The sequence below is a fragment of the Myodes glareolus genome, chromosome 7 (genome assembly GCF_982192425.1).
Source record: "Myodes glareolus chromosome 7, mMyoGla1.1, whole genome shotgun sequence".
Lineage (NCBI taxonomy): Eukaryota > Metazoa > Chordata > Mammalia > Rodentia > Cricetidae > Myodes > Myodes glareolus.
The window spans coordinates 83,430,311-83,450,702 of record NC_142032.1 but is presented as its reverse complement, the minus strand read 5'-3'; the positions used below and the strand labels follow the sequence as shown (position 1 = coordinate 83,450,702).

Genomic DNA, 20,392 nt, shown 5'->3' with positions numbered 1-20,392 from the left:
GTTTGTCAGCCTCTGCAATTTGTTCTCTGGCCTCTGTGCCTGCTCTGTGACTGGCACATATCTGTACATGTACACATATGCACACATATCTGTACATGTACACATATGCACACACAAAATAAGTAAAAGATTTATTCCATGAGGTGGAACCCATACCCTTCACTGCTTGGGTGACCAAGAACCTGAGACTAGGTAGCTCAGGGACCTAGAGCAAAGCCAAATACTACTATTCTTTAAAATAATAATAATAATAATAAAAAAGACTCCTAATGGCATTCTGCTATACTCATGGGCCAGTGCCTGGCTTAGCCATCATCAGAGAAGCTTCCTCCGGCACCAGATGCGAACAAATACAGAGATCCACAGGCAGACATGCAGAGAGTGAGAGACCTTGGAACACTCAGCCCTAAATGGAATGTCTCCATTGTATCCCTCCCTTCGGATAGAGGATAGAGGACACCAAGAAAACAAGGCCCTCTGAATCAACGTGAGCTCACAGAGCGAGGCAGCGTGCCCAGGGCCTGCACCAGGTACTCAGTGTGTAGATTGTGGCTTCCAGATTAGTGATTCTATGGGATTGCTGGGTGTGCGAGTGAGTGTCTCTGATTCTTGTGCCTTCTTTTCGGCTCTTTTCCTTCTGTTTGTCTTATCCAACTTTTATGTAATAGTTTTGGTTATATTATATTTTATTTTGTTAATATTTTATTATTATCCCTTAGAAACATTTTCTTTCCTAATGAGGGACAGAAAGGAAGTGAATCCACGTAGGAGGAGAGGTGGGAAGGAACTGGGCGGAGTAGAGGGAGGGGAAGCCTGTAATCAGGATATATTATGTAAAAAAAAAAAAAAAAAAGAAAGAATATTTTTAATAGGAAAAAAGTGTAAGAAAAGGAATCTGGAGTTCTCTAAAGTGTCATCCTTTGGACTACAGCCCCAATAATGAGAAATGAGACAGTTAGACGGCTGCTCTGGGCTCAGGGAAAGAGTCCAAAGGCCTTGGGGTGGGGACTCCCTCGATGTGCTCACTGAGTGGGAAGAAACCAGTGTCCCCGGAAGAGCAGCTAAGGCCCAAGGATGATGGACGGGGTTCCAGGGGCCCAGCTGGTGTAGCTTAGAAAGATCTGAGTTCTAGTCCTGCTGTGAGGGAGTTGCTGGAGGGTGGTAAGGGGAGGAGAGATCCGATACAGTTTATGTGATAGCAGGACTGTCTGCGAGGCACTTCTGGTTCCCAAGCGTTCAGAGTTCTCTGAAGTGAAAGGACTGAGCCAGCAGGCTTGGACATTTGAAATGTTCCCCCCTTATTGCCAGCTTGTTGCTAACAGCCTCTCCACATGATTGCTCTGGGTTTCAACTCTGCAGGCATGGCCATCTTCAGCAGCATGCGGGTACCCAGACAACCCTCACGCCCTCCACTCTGCTTCCCCCGCAGGACTGTCCTTGCTGCTCCTGCGCAGTAACTCTGGCTGCACAGCAGACCCCTCGAGTAACACGGGCTCCACTGAAACATGGCAGACGAAGACCTCATCTTCCGCCTGGAAGGTGTTGACCGTGGCGGGTCTTCCCGAGCTGGCCCCAATGGGGAGTCTGACACAGACAGCGACGATGATGAGGACTACTTCATCTGCCCCATCACTGATGACCGCATGTCCAACCAGAATGTCAGCTCCAAGGCCCAGAACTACAGCAACCGAGTGAAACCAGAGTGTAGCTCCATAGGGTCACCAGCCAGTTCCTTCCACTTCAAGGTGAGTGGCCACCCGTTCTGCGCCTGTGTCCAGCTCACCTATTATGAGGGATGGGGAGCTGGGGTGTCTTAACTGATGTCATAATCATCTTCAAACCCTGGCAGTGCATCTCATTCTGTGGACATTATACCTGTGTGCATGAATCTGGTGAGCTTATCAATAGCTTAGGGACAGCATCTCAGCAGTCAAGAAAGAATGGAGCAGGGTACAGTGAAAAACATGGAAGAGCATTAGAAAGTATAAGGATCTTATATTATAGCTCATGGTTTGCTGTTGTTGCTGAGATAGGGTCTCACTAATAGTCAAGCTGATAATGAACTCATCATGATCCTCCTGCCTTAGCCTTAGGGGTGCTGGGATTACAGGTCTGTGCCTGGCTCAAGATAGATTATTTCAGCCAGGCAGTGGTGGTGCACACCTTTAATCCCAGCACTTGGGAGGCAGAGGCAGGATCTCTGTGAGTTTGAGGCCAGCCTGGTCTACAGAGCTAGTTCCAGGACAGGCTCCAAAGCTACAGAGAAACCGTGTCTCAAAAAACAAAAAACAAAAAAAACAAAAAAACAAAACAAACAAACAAAAAAAGATTATTTCCCTTTTTTCTGTCTTCCTTCCTTCCTTCCTTCCTTCCTTCCTTTCTTCATTATTATTTATTGAGACAGAGTCTCATGAAAATCAGCCTCATTATGTTGCCAAGGGATGACTCTGAACTCTTTTTTGTTATTGTTGTTGTTTTGTTTTGTCGTTTGAGGCAGGGTTTCTTTCCTCTGTGAAACAGTCCTGACTGTCTTGGAACTCACTCTGTAGATCAGGCTGGCTGTGAGCTCACAGAGATCCTGCCGGCCTCTCCCTCCCAAGTGCTGGGATTAAAGGCGTGCACCACCACTGCTGCATGGCTCTGAACTCTATCCTCCCACTTCCGTCTCGCAAATGCTGAGATCATAGAGCCACCAGGCCTGGCTAAGACCTCTCTTAGAGCATATGTACAGGAATTCATCCTTATCCGTGAGCAGTGCGTTCTAAGGCTGCCCGGGATGTGTGAGACATGACGAGTGCCCAGTCCTCTGTGTGCTGTTTCCCCTTGTACACACGTGCCTACGATAAAGGTTTGACTCATAAATTAGACACATTAAGAGATTAACAGTCACTAATACTGTAACAATATAGTATAATAAAAGCTGTGTGCTAGGAGGTGTGGCTCAGTGGTAAGTTCTTGCTGCCCGTACACAAGGCCCTGGGCACCCTCTCTAGCACTGCAAAGAACCAAACCGGAACAAACAAACTGTAAAGTTGTGGACGTGGGATCCCTCTCCTTCTCAAGATAACGTACTGTGTACATGCAGATACGTCCGTGCTCTCTCTCATTGGCCATGAGTAACTGAAACCACAGAATGGGAAGCCACAGATAAGGGGACCACTGGCCCCACCCTTCACAAATACAATGATACAGTGGCTTGGTTTTGGTATGAGCTTCCAGTAAAGCATTCGTTATTTTTTTCAAGTCTGGAGATCCTCAGTTGGTAGAGTGCTTGCTGGCACACATCAGGCCCTGGGGGCCGTCCCTGGCATCAGTAAACATCCCAGCACCTGTGAGGTGGTGGCGGCAGGATGGTCAGAAGTTCAAGGTCACCAACCTGGGATATGAGACCCTTTCTAAAAAAGACAAGCGGGCTGGAAAGTAGCTCACCCGGTGAGAGCGCATACGGCTCTTCTGCGCTTGCAAACAACTCAGGTTTGAGTCCTGGCACCCTCTTCAGCTGGCTCATTGCCATTACCGTCTGTAACTCCAGCTCTAAGGGGTGTAATGCTGTCTTCTGACTTCCCTGGACACCCTTATCCACACTGGCATACACACACATGCACACGCGCGCACACACACATATATGTTTATGTATATGAAATTTTTGAAAATCTTAAAAGACACATTTTTTGAGACAGAACAGAAAAGAAACCTGTATCGAACCCCATGCTTTTATTGAGGTATTATCTAACAGGTATGAACTTAGATACTGAATTATGTGTTTTAATTGAGTTGCACTTGTATATGGCCTACTAGCATTTCTGATTATAGGTAACCACCAAAGACAGCGAGGCAAACTGTTGTGTGCCTTTCTCTTTGTGGCTTCCCCTGTGAGGGACAGGCTGAGTTCTTGTTAAGCATTGTTTTTGAAACAGTACCCGAGATTGTGTGCACACTGGAGGTGTTTAGTACGTACCACTCGGCTTTGGGATGTGACCGCCACGTCCCAGCATATGGCCTTAGCCATTTACTACTGATGGAAAAATAAAGGCTTTTATAAAAGAACTTTTACATGCTGGAGGTAGAGCGCATGCTGGGCACGTCCAGGGCCCTAGGTTCCGTTCCCAGCACCACCACTCACAAAAATCCTTTGCAGTAATTAATGCCCCTCCCCTACATTTATTCTCTGCCTTGGATGTTGTCAGTGATTGAAGGTACAGACATTTTCACTGTCACTCGCGGTCTCAGCAATCCCCTAGTCCTTAAGGACCTTAGCTCATGAGTCATGGCTTCAACGCAGAGCGGAATGCCAGGACTAACCAGTTCATGAAGCAGGGTCGTTTGTTTCCTTGTCTTTAGAGAGGGTCTCACCGTGTAGCTCTGGCTGGTCTAGAATTTACTGTGTAGACCAGGCTGGCCTCAAACTCACAGATCTCAGACCACCTCTGTCTTTCCTGTGTTGGGATTAAAGGTGTGTGCCCCCACCATGCCAGCTAAGTTAGGGTTTAATAAAGGGTTTTTTGTTTTGTTTTGCATATATATGTGTGGTATACATGTGTGTGATTTTTTTTTGTTTGTTTGTTTTGGTTTTTTCGAGACAGGGTTTCTCTGTGTAACAGCCCTAGATGTCCTGGAACTCACTCTGTAGACCAGGCTGGCTTTGAACTCACAGAGATCCACCTGTCTCTGCCTTCGGTGTGCTGGAATTAAAGGCATGTGTCACCACTGCCCAGCACATGTGTGTGATTGTATGTGTGTGTAGTGTGTGGAAACCAGAAGTTGATGTCTTCCTCCATCACTGGCCACTTTGTCTATTGAGGCAGGGTCTCTTTATGGAGTCTGCTGATTTCTGGCTAGCCCGGTGGCCCTGAGGATCCTGAGTTCTGGGATTACAGGTGGCGGCCATGCCTGCATGGTCTTTGACGTGAGTGCCGGGGGTCCAGCTCTCACCCTCCTACACTTTGTCTCTGAGCCCTATCTCCAGACCCAGTCGAGAGAACTGAACGTAGGCTTCAGCAGAAGGGTTGAGAGAAAGAGAGGTGCTCAGAAGGACAGACAAGACACCACTGAGAGCATGTGTGTAGGCGTGCTTCTTAGAACAGACCATATGGACAGATGGGGTGCACACCCTGCTGCAGGCATCAGCTGCTTGGCTCCTGCTTTTGGTTTTTTGTTTGTTTGTTTTGTGTAGATTTTGGTGAGGTTTGAAGGGTTGGTTGCTGAGAAATGTGAGGTTCCTGGGTGTTCCCTGAGGGGTACCTGCAGGATTACAGTTGATAACGTAGAAATGTCTCACAGGGGTACAGAAGATGGGCATCATTGTAAACAAAGTTTTATTGGGGATCTTTAGGTGATGGTTGGGGGAAAAATGGAGGCACTAGTCAAGGTTCTCTGCATTCAGGCCTAAGCCTGGGACATTGTTACTTACTACAAACTATCTATGGAGGCTGGGTGGTGACGGGATTAAAGGTGTGAGCCACTACCAACCTGCCTGAGTGACTTTATTTTAACCTAACTCCTGAGTGAGGGCTCCTTTCCCTTCCCATGTCCCATAGTTTCCCTGTCTTTCTAGACTACCTCAAAATCTGTATATTTCTAGTTTTTAAAAAGTACTTTAATAATGTGTTACATGTGTGTATTTAGGTGAGGGGATTTGTTTTTTATTTTTTATTATTTTTGTTTGTTTTTTGGTTTTGGTTTTTTTTTTGTTTTTTTCTTTTTTTGTTTTTTTTTTTGAGACAGGTTTTTCTCTGTAGCCCTGGCTGTCCTTGAACTCACTCTGGATGGACACCAGGCTGGCCTCTAACTCAGAGATCCACCTGACTCTGCCTCCTGATTGCTGGCATTAAAGGCATACGCTACCACACTCGGCTAGGTGAGGAGATTTGTGATGTCAAACGTAGTTCTTTATTTGTTTTGCTCAGAAAGTCATTACCTTAGGGTTTGGCTGAGGAAGAGAGCGTTTGTCTTAGGGGCTCTGCACACCCTGGCGGTGCAGTTGTAAAGGAGAGGGAGGAAGGTGAGCGTTATTGGGCTTTGTCTAATAGCGTGGAGGGAAAGTTAAAACACAGTGCTGTTATCCTTGTTTAATTTGGTCTTTACAGACAGTGACTTAGCATTATAAACAAAATACCTGTTGCTATATTGAGATTTAATATTAAAGCCGTCCTCCATGCCTTCAGAATTTGTCTGAGAAAATTAGTAATTTTAGTTATTGCAGTCACTGGGTTAGGTTGTTATTTTTTCCTTCCCAGGCTAGAGTTCTACCTTATCTTGTTCTCCATCACCTAACTCCAGAAATAACTCAGTCTCCTCTGGGTCTGTGGGGACCCTGAAGGGCAGGTTCCAGTTTATCTTGCTTGCCATGGAGAGGCAGCTGTGGAGCATACTCCCAATACCCCGAGCTCCCTCTTTTCCCAGCTTCCATCTCCAGAGACAGCTGGAAGGACTCAGTATACAAACAGCTCCAGAGCACATTCAGAGATCTCTTTAAATGGCACGTCGTGATTCTAACAGAGACATTTTTACACTAAAATGAGAGATGTTGCTGGGTAATTAAAAAAAAAAAACAAAAAAAAAAAACCAATGTCTATAACTATTCCAGGGCCTGGGGATATGGCTCAAAGGAAGAATGCTTTCCTAGTATGGTACGGTCCTGGGTTTCATCTCCCACACCACACACTGTCTCATGAGCTTGACAGGTTAGGCTAAGCCACAGTCCATTCTTAATACACCAGTTAGAGAGAAAAGTAATAACAAAATGCCAAGGAAAAATAGTCACTCGGTGCAGCCACACAGTACAGAGGAACAAATTAGAGGTCCGGTGGCCCCGAAGTCTGCCTCTGGGGCACTGACACGTGAGGCTAGGCAGAAGGCTAGAGGTAGGCATAACTGCAGTCCTGGTCAGGTCAAGGGTCACCCCTCCCATCACTGGGCCACTGTGTCTCTGATGTCAGAGCTGTGTGAACTCTCTTCCTGGGAAGCAGCCCCTCCCCCGGCTGGCACCTGGAACTTAACCTTTCCCTTTTCCCAGCATGGGATTCCTGGGAAGTTTTAATTCTTTGGAGTTCATTGTTTAGATAATCTGAAAGCACAGCATCTCTCCCTGAATTATCTTCCCTCCCTCCAGGACAGAGCCGCTAGCTTGGCTTAGGAAGCACACTCTTCAGCTGAGTTCTGGCCTCCGTCCCCAAATGCAGTGTCACCAGGTCACATTACCCCCCTCAAGTACAAATCTCCAAACACTGAGCTCAGAACCCTGGGAGAGGAGCTGGGAGCAGCTCCTGGCATAGGCAGCCTCCCTTCATATGCCTCTGCCTAAAGCTTCTTCCCGTTGAGGCCTTACTCAAGGAAACCGCCAGTCTAAACTCTGTGGGGGCTCCCTCGGTATTCCCTTGGGCTCCGAGCAGACTCCTCATGTACCTGTCACTGTTCAGCGTCACCCCAGGAGCCAGCTCCTCACTGCAGGCTGGGGGCTATCGATGACCCCCACCATTCCTTTAACTTACATATAAATAAGAAGCAGTTGGTAAAATATTGAACCAGGCATGAGGTGGTTCAAGTCTTCATTGCTCACCGTCGGACCTCATTGAAAGCAGGCTCTGCTAGGCTGTGGCCACAGGAGTGGGTCCAGAGAAAAGACTGTAGGTTAGTTTCCAACCTAATTTCCTTTGGCACATTATATATATATATATATATATATATATATATATATATATATATATATATATATAAATTTATTGTTGACATGGTAACCTGAGTTGTTGAACCAAAATGGCCATTTGGCCTTCCTCCAAAAAACAGGCCCCAGCAGTTCTGAGTATGTATTGTGAAATGTCAGGTTCTGCCGGCACCGTTTTTCCCAAGGAATTGGGCAGAATCACTGAGAAGGGTCTCAGTAGATACCAGCCTTCCGCTCAGAGAAAGTTTGCCCTTTGTGAGAAAGGGCCTCAGTAAAGTGTTGAAACACATGACAGGGAGAGAGGTTTTGAGGTGGATTGATTGAGGAAGAGTGTCACCATCAGGGATCGTTTTAGGACAGGATCAGATGGGGTGACTGTTCTTTTCTTACACTTTGGACAGTTGTACAGTTTTTGGTTTGGTTGGTTTGGTTTTGAACTTTTCATTCTTTGAAAATTTCATGCATATCAGTAATTTTGGTCATAGTTATGCCCCCTCTCCCTACCATCGCCTTCCAGGTAATCTCGTCTGCCATTCCTCCCCACCTCGGTTTGAGCTTTTGTTTCTGTTGCTTTTTTGGAGACAGGGTTTCTCTTTGTGGCCCTAGCTGCCCTGGGACTCACTCTGTAGACCAGGCTGGCCTTGAACTCAGAGATCTGCCTGTCTCTGCCTCCTGAGTGCTGGGATTCAAGGTATGCATTGCCATCACCCAGGCTTGATTGGGTTTATAGCTCAGGCTGGCCTCAAACTAACTCTGCAGTGAATGACCTCGAACTCCTGATCTTTCCATCTCCCTAGTGCTAGAACCGCAAGCGTGTGCCACCACCCTGGGCCCTTCTACATTTTCCTCTCCCTTCCCCCATTATAAATTTTATTTATTCTTAGTTTTACATTTACTTATTTGTTCATGTATTGTGTGTGTGTGTGTGTGTGTCTGTGTGTGTGTGTGTGTCTGTGTGTGTGTGTGTGTCCTGGCACTGGCATGGAGATCAGAGGACAACTTTCCCGCAGTGGGTTCTCTCCTTCCGCCTCTGAGGTCCAGGAATTATTTTGCTTGCATGCAAAGCACAACCTTGCTCACTTAGCCATCTCACCAGCCCTGCTCAGCCCTTTTGGAAGGACTGGTTTTTCTTGCTCAGGATTGGAACCCAAAGACCTATATAGATTCCAGGGCAGTTGAGCAACAACCCCAGCCCTTTGAGAACATTGTTGATGAATTTCTTCTCCCTAACTGCAAATAGCATACATAATGCAGCCTTTAATATATATGTAAATATGTTCACAAGCTATATAAATATATGCAAATGTATTGTATATATATAGCAGACTCACATATATAAACTTTATTTTTTTAATTTCATATGTATGAGTGTCTTACCTGCACATATGTCTGTACGTCACTTCTGTGCCTGGCACACCCAGAGGATAGAAGAGGGTGTTGGCTCCCCTAAAACTCAAGCTAGTTTTAGTTTTGTTTGTTTTGTTTTTCAAGACAGGGTAGCTGTCCTGTCTGGAGCCTGTCCTGGAACTAGCCCTTGTAGACCAGGCTGGCCTCGAACTCACAGAAATCCGCCTGCCTCTGCCTCCCGAGTGCTGGGATTAAAGGTGTGCGCCACCATTGCCCGGCTTCGAGCTAGTTTTGAGCTACCATGTGCATGCTGGGAATCAAACATGGGTCCATTGCAAGTGCAGCCAGTGATCTTAACCGCTGAGCCTGTCTCTGCAGCTCCTACATATATAAATTCAAAAAATAAATCTTTATAATATGTATAATAAGTGCTTAATGTATGTCCAGATAAAACAAATCTCAACTGTAGACAAGTGAAAATGTGCGCCCCCCCCTTCTCCCGTCTCAGCACAGAGCACACTCTCCAGAAAGGTCTGTTGCTTAGGCCAGAGTATGTTCACACGCCCTGATTTTCTTTCTTTAGTTTTTGTGGAGACGCTACAAGCTGGTTTCCACCCTTATCCATCATCCCTTATGCCCTTGGGAGCTGACATGAACTCTAGCTTCCGTGGCTTGGCTGTGGTCTGGGCAGGCTCTGCCGTACGTGGCTTACTCAGTACGGTGTACACAGTGATCCCGATAGCCCCAGACAGTGGGCAGTTTGCCAGATGGTAAATTGAAGTCGTGTTCCTGCGAAGCGACAGGACTATGTTCCCTCCCTGGAGATCCTATCTCAGAGTGGTGCTGTTAATGACTGTAATTTGGATCTCACTATATTTTGTGGGTTTTTTTTTTCATTCTTTGTGGTCAAGCCCAGGGCCTTGTGCATACGATCTTTCATTTGTTTGTTTGTTGTCTTTAAAGGCTGAATTTAATCTCATTGGAGGACAGTGTTTCCCTGTACATATATGGCTTGCCTGCGCGGGGATACACTTGCCCGAGAATGGACTAACTAGCAATGGAGTGGCTTGGGCAGAACCTGGAATTTCAAATCTTGTGGTAATGGCTGATTGCACCAACAAACTGCCCTGCTATATGGGGTACCTGGCTTCCCACATCCCATCTCCAGTTGCGGAAGTGCTGGTCGTGCTGTTAATGTTCTAACAGCTTGGTTTAAAAAACAAAAAAACTAGTCACTCCAGAATGAGACTGGAGAGCCAAGGTGTGATGACTCACTGAGTGGAGACGTGTCCCTGCCTCCTGAGCCTGTGAGGCTCCACCCTGGCACCTCAGGCTTCAGACCCATGACCATAGGAAGTAAGCCAGAGGCAGTTAACTGTTTTGTGTGTGTGTGTGTGTGTGTGTGTGCGCGCGCGCGTGCGCGTGCGCGCGCTTTGAGAATGCAGTCAGAAAGCAAGATTTACGGGCCTGGTCTGGCTTGATCAGTGGCTCAGTGGCTAGAGTGTTTTCCTAGCGAGCCTGCCAACCTGGGTTCAGTCTCTAGCATCTTAAAATAATAAAAAGAAGGATACCTAAGACGCTTTGGTCTCCTGCAAGATGAAAGCCTGTTGGCCAGTTGAAAAAGAGTCCTGCTGGCATAGGAAGGGAAGTTGTCTGGTGACATGGGGTTGTGGCCCACAGGAGGATTTAAGAGGTTGTAACCCTACTGCAGGGGCTCACACTTACCGAGGAATGTGCTGAAATGGTTTGGTGCAGTGTGCAAGGGTGTTGATTGACAAGGGCTTCCCCCTCCCCTACTTTCTCTTATTTTCATTTTTTTTCCTAGCAATTTTATGAAAATATAACCCGCATACCATACAGCTTACCCATTTAAATATAGTGTCTTTCAGTATAATCATAAAATTACGCAGCCACCTCTATAGCTTTGTCGAAAGGCACCGCTTCCATCTCTGCTCTACCCAGCCCTCGGGACCACTAATCTACTCTCTGTCTCCGTGCGTTTGCCTTTTCTAGACTGAAGACGTTTTTGTTTATTTGTGTATCACACTATGCATATAGAAGTCAGGACAGCTTGCGGGAATTGGTGGAAGGGGGGATCCTAAGATCAAACTCGGGTCATCAAGGTGGATGGCAAATGCCTCTACCCCCCCCTCTCCGAGCCATCTCGTTGTCCCATAGACGCTTTGTGTGCATAGATCCATTCTTAGGAGTGGCCTGGGAAGGTCTCGTAGTGGCTGAGTTTAGCTCCTTTTGCCAGCCAGGGCAAAGCTTCCTTTCCACATATCCAAAGTTTTCCTGTTCTCTGAACCTGGACCTCTCCCACTTACCTCTCTGTCCTCCCAAATTTCCGTGAGACGCCAGTAGAATGCAGTGTGGGCAGAGGCTCCCAAGAGGCCCGGTGTTGTTACCCTGGTGTTATGTCACCCCAGCGAATGCTGCCGCCTGGATTTTTATTATCCCCATCTTTACCTTTCTTCCTAACCAGGGCTTTGAACCCCCAAAGTTACAGTTGTAGCTACTTCTGCAAACAGAATTTTCTTATGGAGTTTTGGTTTGATTGATTGCTTTATCTTGAGACAGAGCCTCTCTATGTAGCATTGACTGGCCATGAGCTTGCTATGTAAACCAAGCTGTCCTTGAACTCACAGCCTTTTGAGCGATGGAATTAAAGGCATCTGCTACCTCTTTCAATTATTTTACTTTTTAAACATTGTTTGTATATAAACATGCATATTTGTTTATATATGTTTGTGTATGTGTATATATGTGTGTGTGTATGTATCTACTGTAGGGGGTGGGCACATACTCTGTGGCACGTGTGTGAGGTCAGAGAATAACTTGACTCATTTCTTCTCTTCTACCACATGGGTCCCGGGAATCACACTCCTATTGGCAGGCTTGGGCGAGCACACACAGAGAGAAGGCTAGGGATATATAGTTCAGTGGCAGAATGCTTCCCTAGCACACAGGAAGCCCCAGGTTCAATCCCCGGTACTAGAAGAAGAAAGAGTCCCCTTTCTGCTCTGTGGTGGCCTGTCACATGGATGTGCTTTAATATTGTAGTTGCTTTGGTTTCTTGGGATTTGTGTGTTGCTTTGATGGTCTCTGGTATTTCGTAACTATATGGAGTGCTGGAGTCCACGGATGAACATAGAAAGCTGCTGAGTGTGTGTGGCAGGGTGTGAGGCAGCCACACAGCACTGTGGGTCTCCTCCCATCCGTGTTTGGCTGTGATCCTTCACTTCTTCCTGCTTTTTGTGTTTTCCCATGAAGTCTGGTATGAAACCTCTGTTTTCTCCAGGAAGGAAAGCCTGGACTGACTCAAAATTGTATTTCTTGGACTCTCCAGAACAACAGAGAGACAAAACATTTGTAATGGAACAGTTGGTCGTTGAAGGAGGGCTCGTTTGGTCCCTGGATGCTTCATAAAAGGCTATAATTGCTGCGATCATGGAAATAATAATAATGTTAAAACAAGGGCTGTAGCTGCAGCTCAGAAGGCAGAGTACTTGCCTAGCAGCTGTGAAGTCCTGGCTTCAAGCCCAGCATTAACCCAGTGTGGTAATAATCCCAGCACTTGGGGAGGTAGAGATGAGATGGTCAGAAGTTTAAGGTCATCCTGGACTATAACAAGTTTGAGCTTAGCCTGGATTACATGAGATTCTGTCTCAAAAACCAAACCAAAACAAGAACAAAAACTTAACACCGTTATCACTTGTACCAAGGGCCTCAAAGACACTTTACATTTTTTCTAGTGTTACCCCCTGCATCTTCCAGGAAATGTGTTCATATTGTTGAGATTCTGTTTATTTATTTTATTTTGTATTCTTTGACTTAGAAGAATCAACCCTCTCTCTATTCCCTTTTTAGCTTTGCTCTGTGTGGGGTTGGGCATGCTCTGTGTGTATGTGTGTGGGCTTGGGCGTGCTCTCTGTGTGTGGGCTTGGGTGTTCTGTCGTCACACGCGTGTGGAGGCCAGAGGATAGTTTGTGGGAATCCGTTTTCCCCTTCTACAGTGTGGGTCCCAAAGATTGAACCTACATTGTCAGGCTTGGTGTCAAGTACCTTCACCCATTGAGCCATCTATTCTGTCCCCCTCTTTTAAAAAAAGATTTATGTTCTTTATGTGTATGAGTGTTTTGTCTATTGTACATCTGTACCATATGCATGCCGTGCCTGCAGAAGTCTAAAAAGAACATTGGATCCCCTTGGAACTGGAGTCACACAGACGGTTGTGAGCTACCAATGTGGGTGCTGAGAATCGAGCCCAAGACCTCGGGAAGAGCACTCAGTGCTCTTAATCTCTGGGCCTCTCAGAGCCGAGGACTTGCCATGCCGCTAGCTGCCTTTGAACTCAGTAGACTCCTGCTAAGGAGCTGGAGCTCAGTTTGTCTGCCATGGATCCTGGTTCTTTCCTCTCATTTAAGACAAACCAGCAGAATCAGCTCACCTACTCAGCAGCGGAGATTTAAAATCATTTGAACTGGAGACTATTGAGCTGGTAGAGATTTAAGAATCTTCTGACTGCTGGGAGTGTCACTCAGTGGTAGAACATGTGCCAGCATGTGTGAGGCCCTAGCAGTATCAACAAAGACTCATTTACAATGGTGATTTTGGTTTGCTGACTTTGGTTTACACTTTCAGAGCTGAGACTATAGTTCATTGGTAGAATACTTGCCTAGCTTGCATGAGACCCTAAGTTCAATCTCCAGCAACACACACACACACATGCAGTCCTAGAGTATGTTCTCATTGTAAGACATATGTAGGTAGTTTTCCGACCTAATGGTAAAATATCACAACAGTGACAGTGAGCTCCAATGGAGTCACCTCTGATGTGCATTGCCATCTCAAAGAGCTACTTTCTGGTGGGAGCATCTGTCCTGTGTGCAGAGACCACGAAAAACACTGGGAACCAGTCCCCAAAACCTTTATTCTCATTTGTCAACGAAAGTGTGAATTCCACAAAGCCAGCAGTGATGGGACCAGGATTAAGGGCCCAGATGTTAGTGATAGATCACATTCATTTGTTTGTTTGGTTTGGTTTTTCAAGACAAGGTTTCTTTTTTGTTTTGGTTTTCCAAACAGGGTTTCTCTGTGTAGCCACAGCCACCCTGGAAATCGCTCTGTGGACCAGGCTGGCCTGTGCCATCACCACCCAGCAGGCTTTTTTTAAACTTAATTTTTATTTACTTATTTTGTGTGTACCTAGCATTTATGTGGAGGTGAGAAGACAGTTTGCCAACGTGAGGGAGCTCTTTCTCTCCTTGTACCAGGTGGGTCCCAGGGATCGAACTCAGGTTGTCAGAATTGGCAGTAGCGGCTCCTGCTGAGCGATCACCCCAGCCCAGTATTAGAGTTTTTATACTGTGCTTTAAAAAGGGAAAGCCAGTTGCAGCTCTGTATGGTGGTCAGCAACTATAATCCCAGCCCATGAGAAGCTGAGGCAGTAGGGTAATCAGCTTGGGGCCAGCTTTACGTAGCAAGACCCTGTCTTAGAAACAAGCCAGTTGCGTTAAAGCCATCTGCAGCTGGTAAGGTGTGGAGTGACTCCTGAGTTTGGAAAAGGTGATTTTTGTCCCCCTGCCCCCATGCCATTCCCTCACCTATAAAGTACTTTCTTCCTTGTCTGCTGTTTGTTTTCGTTCTTAGTGGTATTGGGGATGGAACTCGGGACCTCGGTGTGCTAGGCAAGCAGTGTACCGATTTTCTACAGCCCCAACTCTTTAACTGTGGTTTTGGCTGGAGCTCCTGAGTCTAGCCAGATGACCTCTGTTGATAATTCATGACCTCCTACACACAGAGGGATAGCCCTTGTCGCTGGTACTAGGCAGTAGTGGGGTCATCCTTCGAGACAGACACAGCCAGAGAACCGTGTCTCCACAGGTACAGACATGCGCAGAAGGACCGGCAGCCTCCACCTCCCCAGACAGACAGATGAGCCATTCCCAGCGGCTGGAGTATAAGACAGTGATGTGCCTTTTGAAGTACAGGGATTGAGATTCCGAAGCTATTCTGGACGTCCATATCTGCCGGGGAGTCATTCATAAGAGGGGGAAAGATGAGCACAAGCCAGTTCTGTAGTAATAAACTCACATAGTTTATTACTCTGTACTGTTGCAAATGTGTAAATTCTATACTTCCTTGACATAATCTCCCACTAAAACGTGAATGACATATTTACTGCTGCTTGGAGTATAACTTACAAGAACATTCTGGGTCAGTTTCTGATATTTTTTTGTATCACTGCTAAGAACTGAACCCAGGGCCGAGCACTCTGCCACACTGACCTTTTTCCCAGGCCCCTAGACTTTAAATCTGGTCCAGCAATTACATTGAAAAAAAGAAGCAAAAATTTCTCCTCCTGAGATTGTGCACAGTATGCAGAGTTGTAGAGACAAAAATACTAGAGTCAGCACTGTGTGTTCTGGGAGGGACTGGAAGGCATCCAAGTATGATCTCCTGGGGGCACATGAGTAGGGTATACCTACACAGTTCTCTATCCCACGGCCCTGGGAAGGATGTGGTCTGTACACACAAGCCAGAGGGCTGTCGAAGACCGAGTGTTGCGTGCAGAAAGTAGGATTCAGAAGAGAAGCAAGGCGTGCCGCTCCTGAGGCACATCTTTTAACAGGCAGGGAAAACTTGCTCCTTGTCTGCAGCAAGCATCAGCCCAGGAAGGGCTGTTGGGAGGACTCCACTTTCTCGTTCAGAATTCTTCAGTGTGCGTGGTTTTCATGGGAAGCAGATGATCCTTTTGGAGCATGGTTAGGGCCACTAAAGCATGAAGTCCCAGGGATCTGCTCCCCCAAAAGGATGTAATGTGTGTGATTCCAACCATATTTGTTAAAGTGCATGGAACAGAACTCCCTGAAGTCATGCACGGGCAGTGGCTGCTGGGGTCTTTTCTGTATTGGCCTGGTAGGGTCACTAATCATGAATTAGCTTCCATACTGGAAGAAAAAAAAATACGGGCTTTGCAGAGATTGGAAAGCCTCCTGCAAGGGAGCTCAGGCTTGTTCTTTCTGTCTCTGTCTCTTTGAGTGTGTGTAAGAGGCGGGGGAGGGGGGGTCTTAGCTCCTTTCCCTGGTGACTTCTATTTTTAACAGGGTCCCAGTGAGGGGTCCATGCTAGGAGGGTGGGCACTGGGCAGCTCTGCTGAGCCTGGGAAGCTGGACTTTTTCCAAGGTTGGCTGGGGCACTGAAGGACACTGGTGGTATAGAGGTGATCTGAAATTGCTGTCCCTCGACTGCCCCTTCCCTGATCCAGAACTACTCTTAGCCTGTCTCACCCAGATGATGCACAGTCCCCTACCAATTAATTATCTTCCCCACAGGGGAAGATCTACAGGTCTGGAAGGGAGTTTGAAACTTGGTGATTCTGGAGCAAAGATTTAAGTTCCTCTGGGGCAAAGATTTGAGTTTCTTAGGAAGAAAGCAAAAGGGTAGTGAAGATTCAGAGTGCCGTGGGCTAAGGATATTGGTTCGGAAAGGGCAGGGAAGTTTCTGCTTTGGTCTCTTCAAAGCATACAACAGACTGAAGACAGCTAAAATGGGAAGCTGCTGAGTCGGTCTGTTTTCTTTTGCTGTGACAACACAAACAAGAATGGATAGTTTGTAAAGAATAGTTGCTGGATGGGTGTCTTGGCACACACCTCTAATCGCAGCACTAGGGAGGATCTTTGTGAGTTTGAGGCCAGCCTAATCTGCATAGTGAATTCTAGAACGGCCAGGACTATACTGTGAAACCCTGACTCAAAAGGAGAAAGGTGGGGGGGGGAGGGGCACAATGACAAATAATTAACTGAAAAATTCTTATTAAATAGAAGCTTATTTAGTTTGTAAGAACGGATCCTGTGTAGTCCAAGAGCACTGTCTGGTATCTTCTGGGCATCTGGTGAGAGCCTCAGTCGGCTGAGTCATAGCATGGCAGAGGGCATCATGTGATGTGATACAGTGACTGTATCAACCCTGTTCTCGTCTCGTAACACCACCAGTGCCATCATGGGGCTGGGAGGGGGCTCCATCTCCCTGGCCTCCTCTGCTCCTAATCAGCTCCCAAGAATCCCATCTCTGAATACCATCCGCATGGGAGTCCAGGGGTTGAGTTTCCAACACATGAGACTTGAGGGACTCAGACCAAAGCACATACCACAAAGCCATTTAGCAACCTTCCTTCCTCTTCCTTCCCTTCTCTTATTCTTCCTCCTCCTCCTCTTCTTCCTCCTCCTTCTTCTCCTTCTCCTCCTTCTCCTTCTTCTCCTCCTCCTCCTTCTCATTCTTCTTGCTTTGAGCCAGATCTTTGTATTCCTGTCCACCCTGGCACTTTCTATGTAACCCAGGCTGACCTCAAACTCTTGGTAATCTACCTGCCTCAGCTTCCCAAGACTGGGACTCCAGGTTGTACCGCAATGCCTAGCTTCCTTAGCTATGAAGATAAGAATGTGTTTAAGCAGTCCTTGCCTTCGTGCTTAGGTTGGGTTCGTTTTTGCCAGATGGTGGGATGGATCTTGAATTAGTGTGAGAGTGACCTTAGTTCTCTTTCTGTGGGGTTGGTTCCTGGATGCAGGAGCTGCTGGGTGAAGTTAAGGAATGAGGGCTTTGTTGTTGGTTCCCCCCCATTATAGCTCTTTAGCAGATTGCCTTGTGCACAAAGTGTTTGCAGTGGTGCTGCATTAGGAAGTCAGTGTCCTGGCAGGCACTCACTAAAAAATGCTTAAACTTGTTTAAATGGGAGAAAGGAGCATTTCTGGGCGCCAGACCTAGGGCCTTGGGTATACTAGGCAAGCACTCTATCACTGAGCTATACTCCCAGCCCAATATCATGTTTTATTTTTAATTTTTTTGAGACAGAGTCTCACTGTGTAGTTCTGGCTGACCCCAAACTCACAGAAGTCAGCCTACCCAACACTCATATATTTTTTTTTAAAGAAAACTATCTTTTTTTTCCCTTTGAGCCTGTCCTGAAACTCGCTCTGTAGACCATGCTGGCCTCGAACTCACAGAAACCTGCCTGCCTCTGCCTCCCAAGTGCTGGGATTAAAGGCCTGCACCATCACTTCCTGGCTCAAAAAACTTTGTGTGTGTGTACGCGTACGTGTGTATGTGCGTGCACACATGTACACACACACAGGCTTCAGTGCCTGAAGAAGCAGGAAGAGGGCAAGAGATCCCTTGGAGCTGGAGTTACAGGCAGCTGTGAACTGTGAAATATGGATGTGTCTGTTCATCAAACCAAACTCAGGTCCTCTGCAAAAATAGTACATGCTCTTGACCACTGAACCATCGCTCCATCCCTCAGAAGTCTTATTTTCACTTTCAACTTTTTGGCAGCAAGTGGAGAATTATATAATTAGCATGTCAGTGACTTCTATCTTTAGGCGAAGCCCATGAGAATACTCTGGGTCCCTCCAGGACTGTTCTTGGGAGGACAGCGGGTGGGAATCCTTTCTTTTGGATGCTATGGTCCTCCCCTGGGGACATAACTGGAGAAGAGGCGGCTGGCTGCCCCTGACCTGGGCCTAATGCTCCCTTTGCCTTCTGCAGGAAGCCTGGAAGCATGCAATTAAGAAAGCCAAGGGTATGCCTGACCCCTGGGCCGAGTTCCATCTCGAGGACATCGCCACAGAACACGCTACCCGGCACAGGTTAGCAGTTAGTCCCAGGGGCTTTGAGGGGTCCTTGTGGGTTAGTGGTGGGGGTGTCATGGGTCCTGCTTCTGGCTAAAGAAAGAGAACTAATACAGTGTCTAAAGCAGGTGGGAATGTCAGAGAGGCCCAACCAGCTAAGTCTATACTAACGTTCAAAACTGGGAACAATCTGAATCGTGAAAAACTTTTGGTCCTAGGTGTCTTAGATAAGGAAGGGGGAGCATTTCATGCAGCAAAGGTGCCTTTCTCCTCCATTTGAAGTGGGTGGAGAGTTGAGCAGCTCCTTCTGACTTGGGACACCATCCTCCCAGGACTGTCCTTGCAAACAGCAGTAGAGGCAGACAGTATTGAGACAGAGCAGCCGGTTTGATATATGATCACTGACTGTGACATTTTTCTCTGGCTAACACATCCCGCCCTCTTCCGTGTTTCTACTCCTGTCCTTCAAGGAGACGGCTGCAGAGCCCCTCGTGTGCCTCTCTTCTCCTCAGCCGTAGGTCTGTATCCCAGGGTTGGGGCAAGATAGCTCAGCATGGTCTGGATCCCAGTCCGTGAGGTCTAAGTAGGTCCTACCTCTGTCTACCTGCAAGAGCACTAGGTTAGTAAGCTGAAGACACAGTGTCCGGGCCCTACACTGAGCTGGCTGTGTGTCTTGAAGCCCAGCCGGGATCTTAGACCAGGCTGAACTGTTTATTTCTCATGGTTGAGTTTATTCTACCCAGGCTGCCAGTAAGAGGATGCCAAGCATGGTTGTCTAGAACATTCTGATTGCTGGAGGCCAAGCCTGGCTGTCTGAAATCTGAAACATTCTGATTCCTGGAAGCCGAGCATGGCTGTCTGAAACATTCTGAATTTTCTAAACCTGACACTTCTTTCTCTGGCCGTAGCCTTTTAAGATTAAAAGCCTTGCTACAAGCTGGCCCTCTGTTTAGGGCAGTTTTTTCCTGACCCTCTGAACTTTCCAGGGTGGTTAAGAGCTAGATTCTGCTTTAAACATGCCTGAGTTTGAATCCTGCTGCTCAGGTAGGAGACCTCACCTCTGAGCCGGTTTCTGTAAAACAGGCACAGTAATGGTCACCATCTCAGGGTCTCTGTAAAGATTAAATGAAGCCCGCTGCTTCAGAACCCAGCATTATAGTGAACTCCATGAACTTTGGGCATGCTGGGCATTCATTCATTTTCTTACCATGTTACTGGGGATTGAGCCCAGGGCTTCCTAGATACTAGACAAGTGTTCTGCCTGTGAGTTATGTTCCCAGCCTTCATTTCATTTTTGTTGTGAGATAGGGTCCCTCCCAGGTTGGCCTAGGCTGACTTTGAACTTACTATATAGCCCAGACTCACCTTTGAAAATAGTTGGGGTTATAGGTCTGTGCCACCAGTTCTGGCTGGCTCTTGCCTTTATGGTGTTAGTGGTTGCTAGCAGCAAGCGAGACCCTTTCAAGGTTGCACACTGGACCCCTGCCCCTGCCTCTGAGTGCCTCTCAGAATGGAGGGGAGGGAGTGGTCCATCTCTCTATGTGGAACGTAGTGCTTGCCTCCCACTGGCTGCAGCCAAACTGATAGCCTGGCCTGAGCCCTCCTCCTCCTCTGAGCCTGGGGAGGTAACCTGCCAGGCTCCTGTTGGTTCCTGACAAACCTGTTTTCCCAGGTCTGGTGTTCTGAGTGAGGAGGCTGCTGGCCAGAGATAAGGGTTGATTCCTGCCATAGTGACTCACTGCAGGCCTGGGGC

General features: G+C 47.1%; 1 protein-coding gene across 4 annotated transcripts in view; it reads left to right on the top strand.

Moving 5' to 3' along the window:
- Nucleotides 1–20,392, top strand: part of Eef2k (eukaryotic elongation factor 2 kinase) — a 58,529-nt gene that overhangs the window by 12,181 nt on the left and 25,956 nt on the right. For all 4 annotated transcript variants that reach the window (XM_048460180.3, XM_087908501.1, XM_087908500.1 and 1 more), the window contains exons 2-3: nucleotides 1,430–1,745; nucleotides 18,557–18,657. In XM_048460180.3, the coding sequence (XP_048316137.3) occupies nucleotides 1,506–1,745; nucleotides 18,557–18,657 (341 nt within the window). In that variant the 5' untranslated portion in view covers nucleotides 1,430–1,505. The remainder of the gene's footprint in view (nucleotides 1–1,429; nucleotides 1,746–18,556; nucleotides 18,658–20,392) is intronic.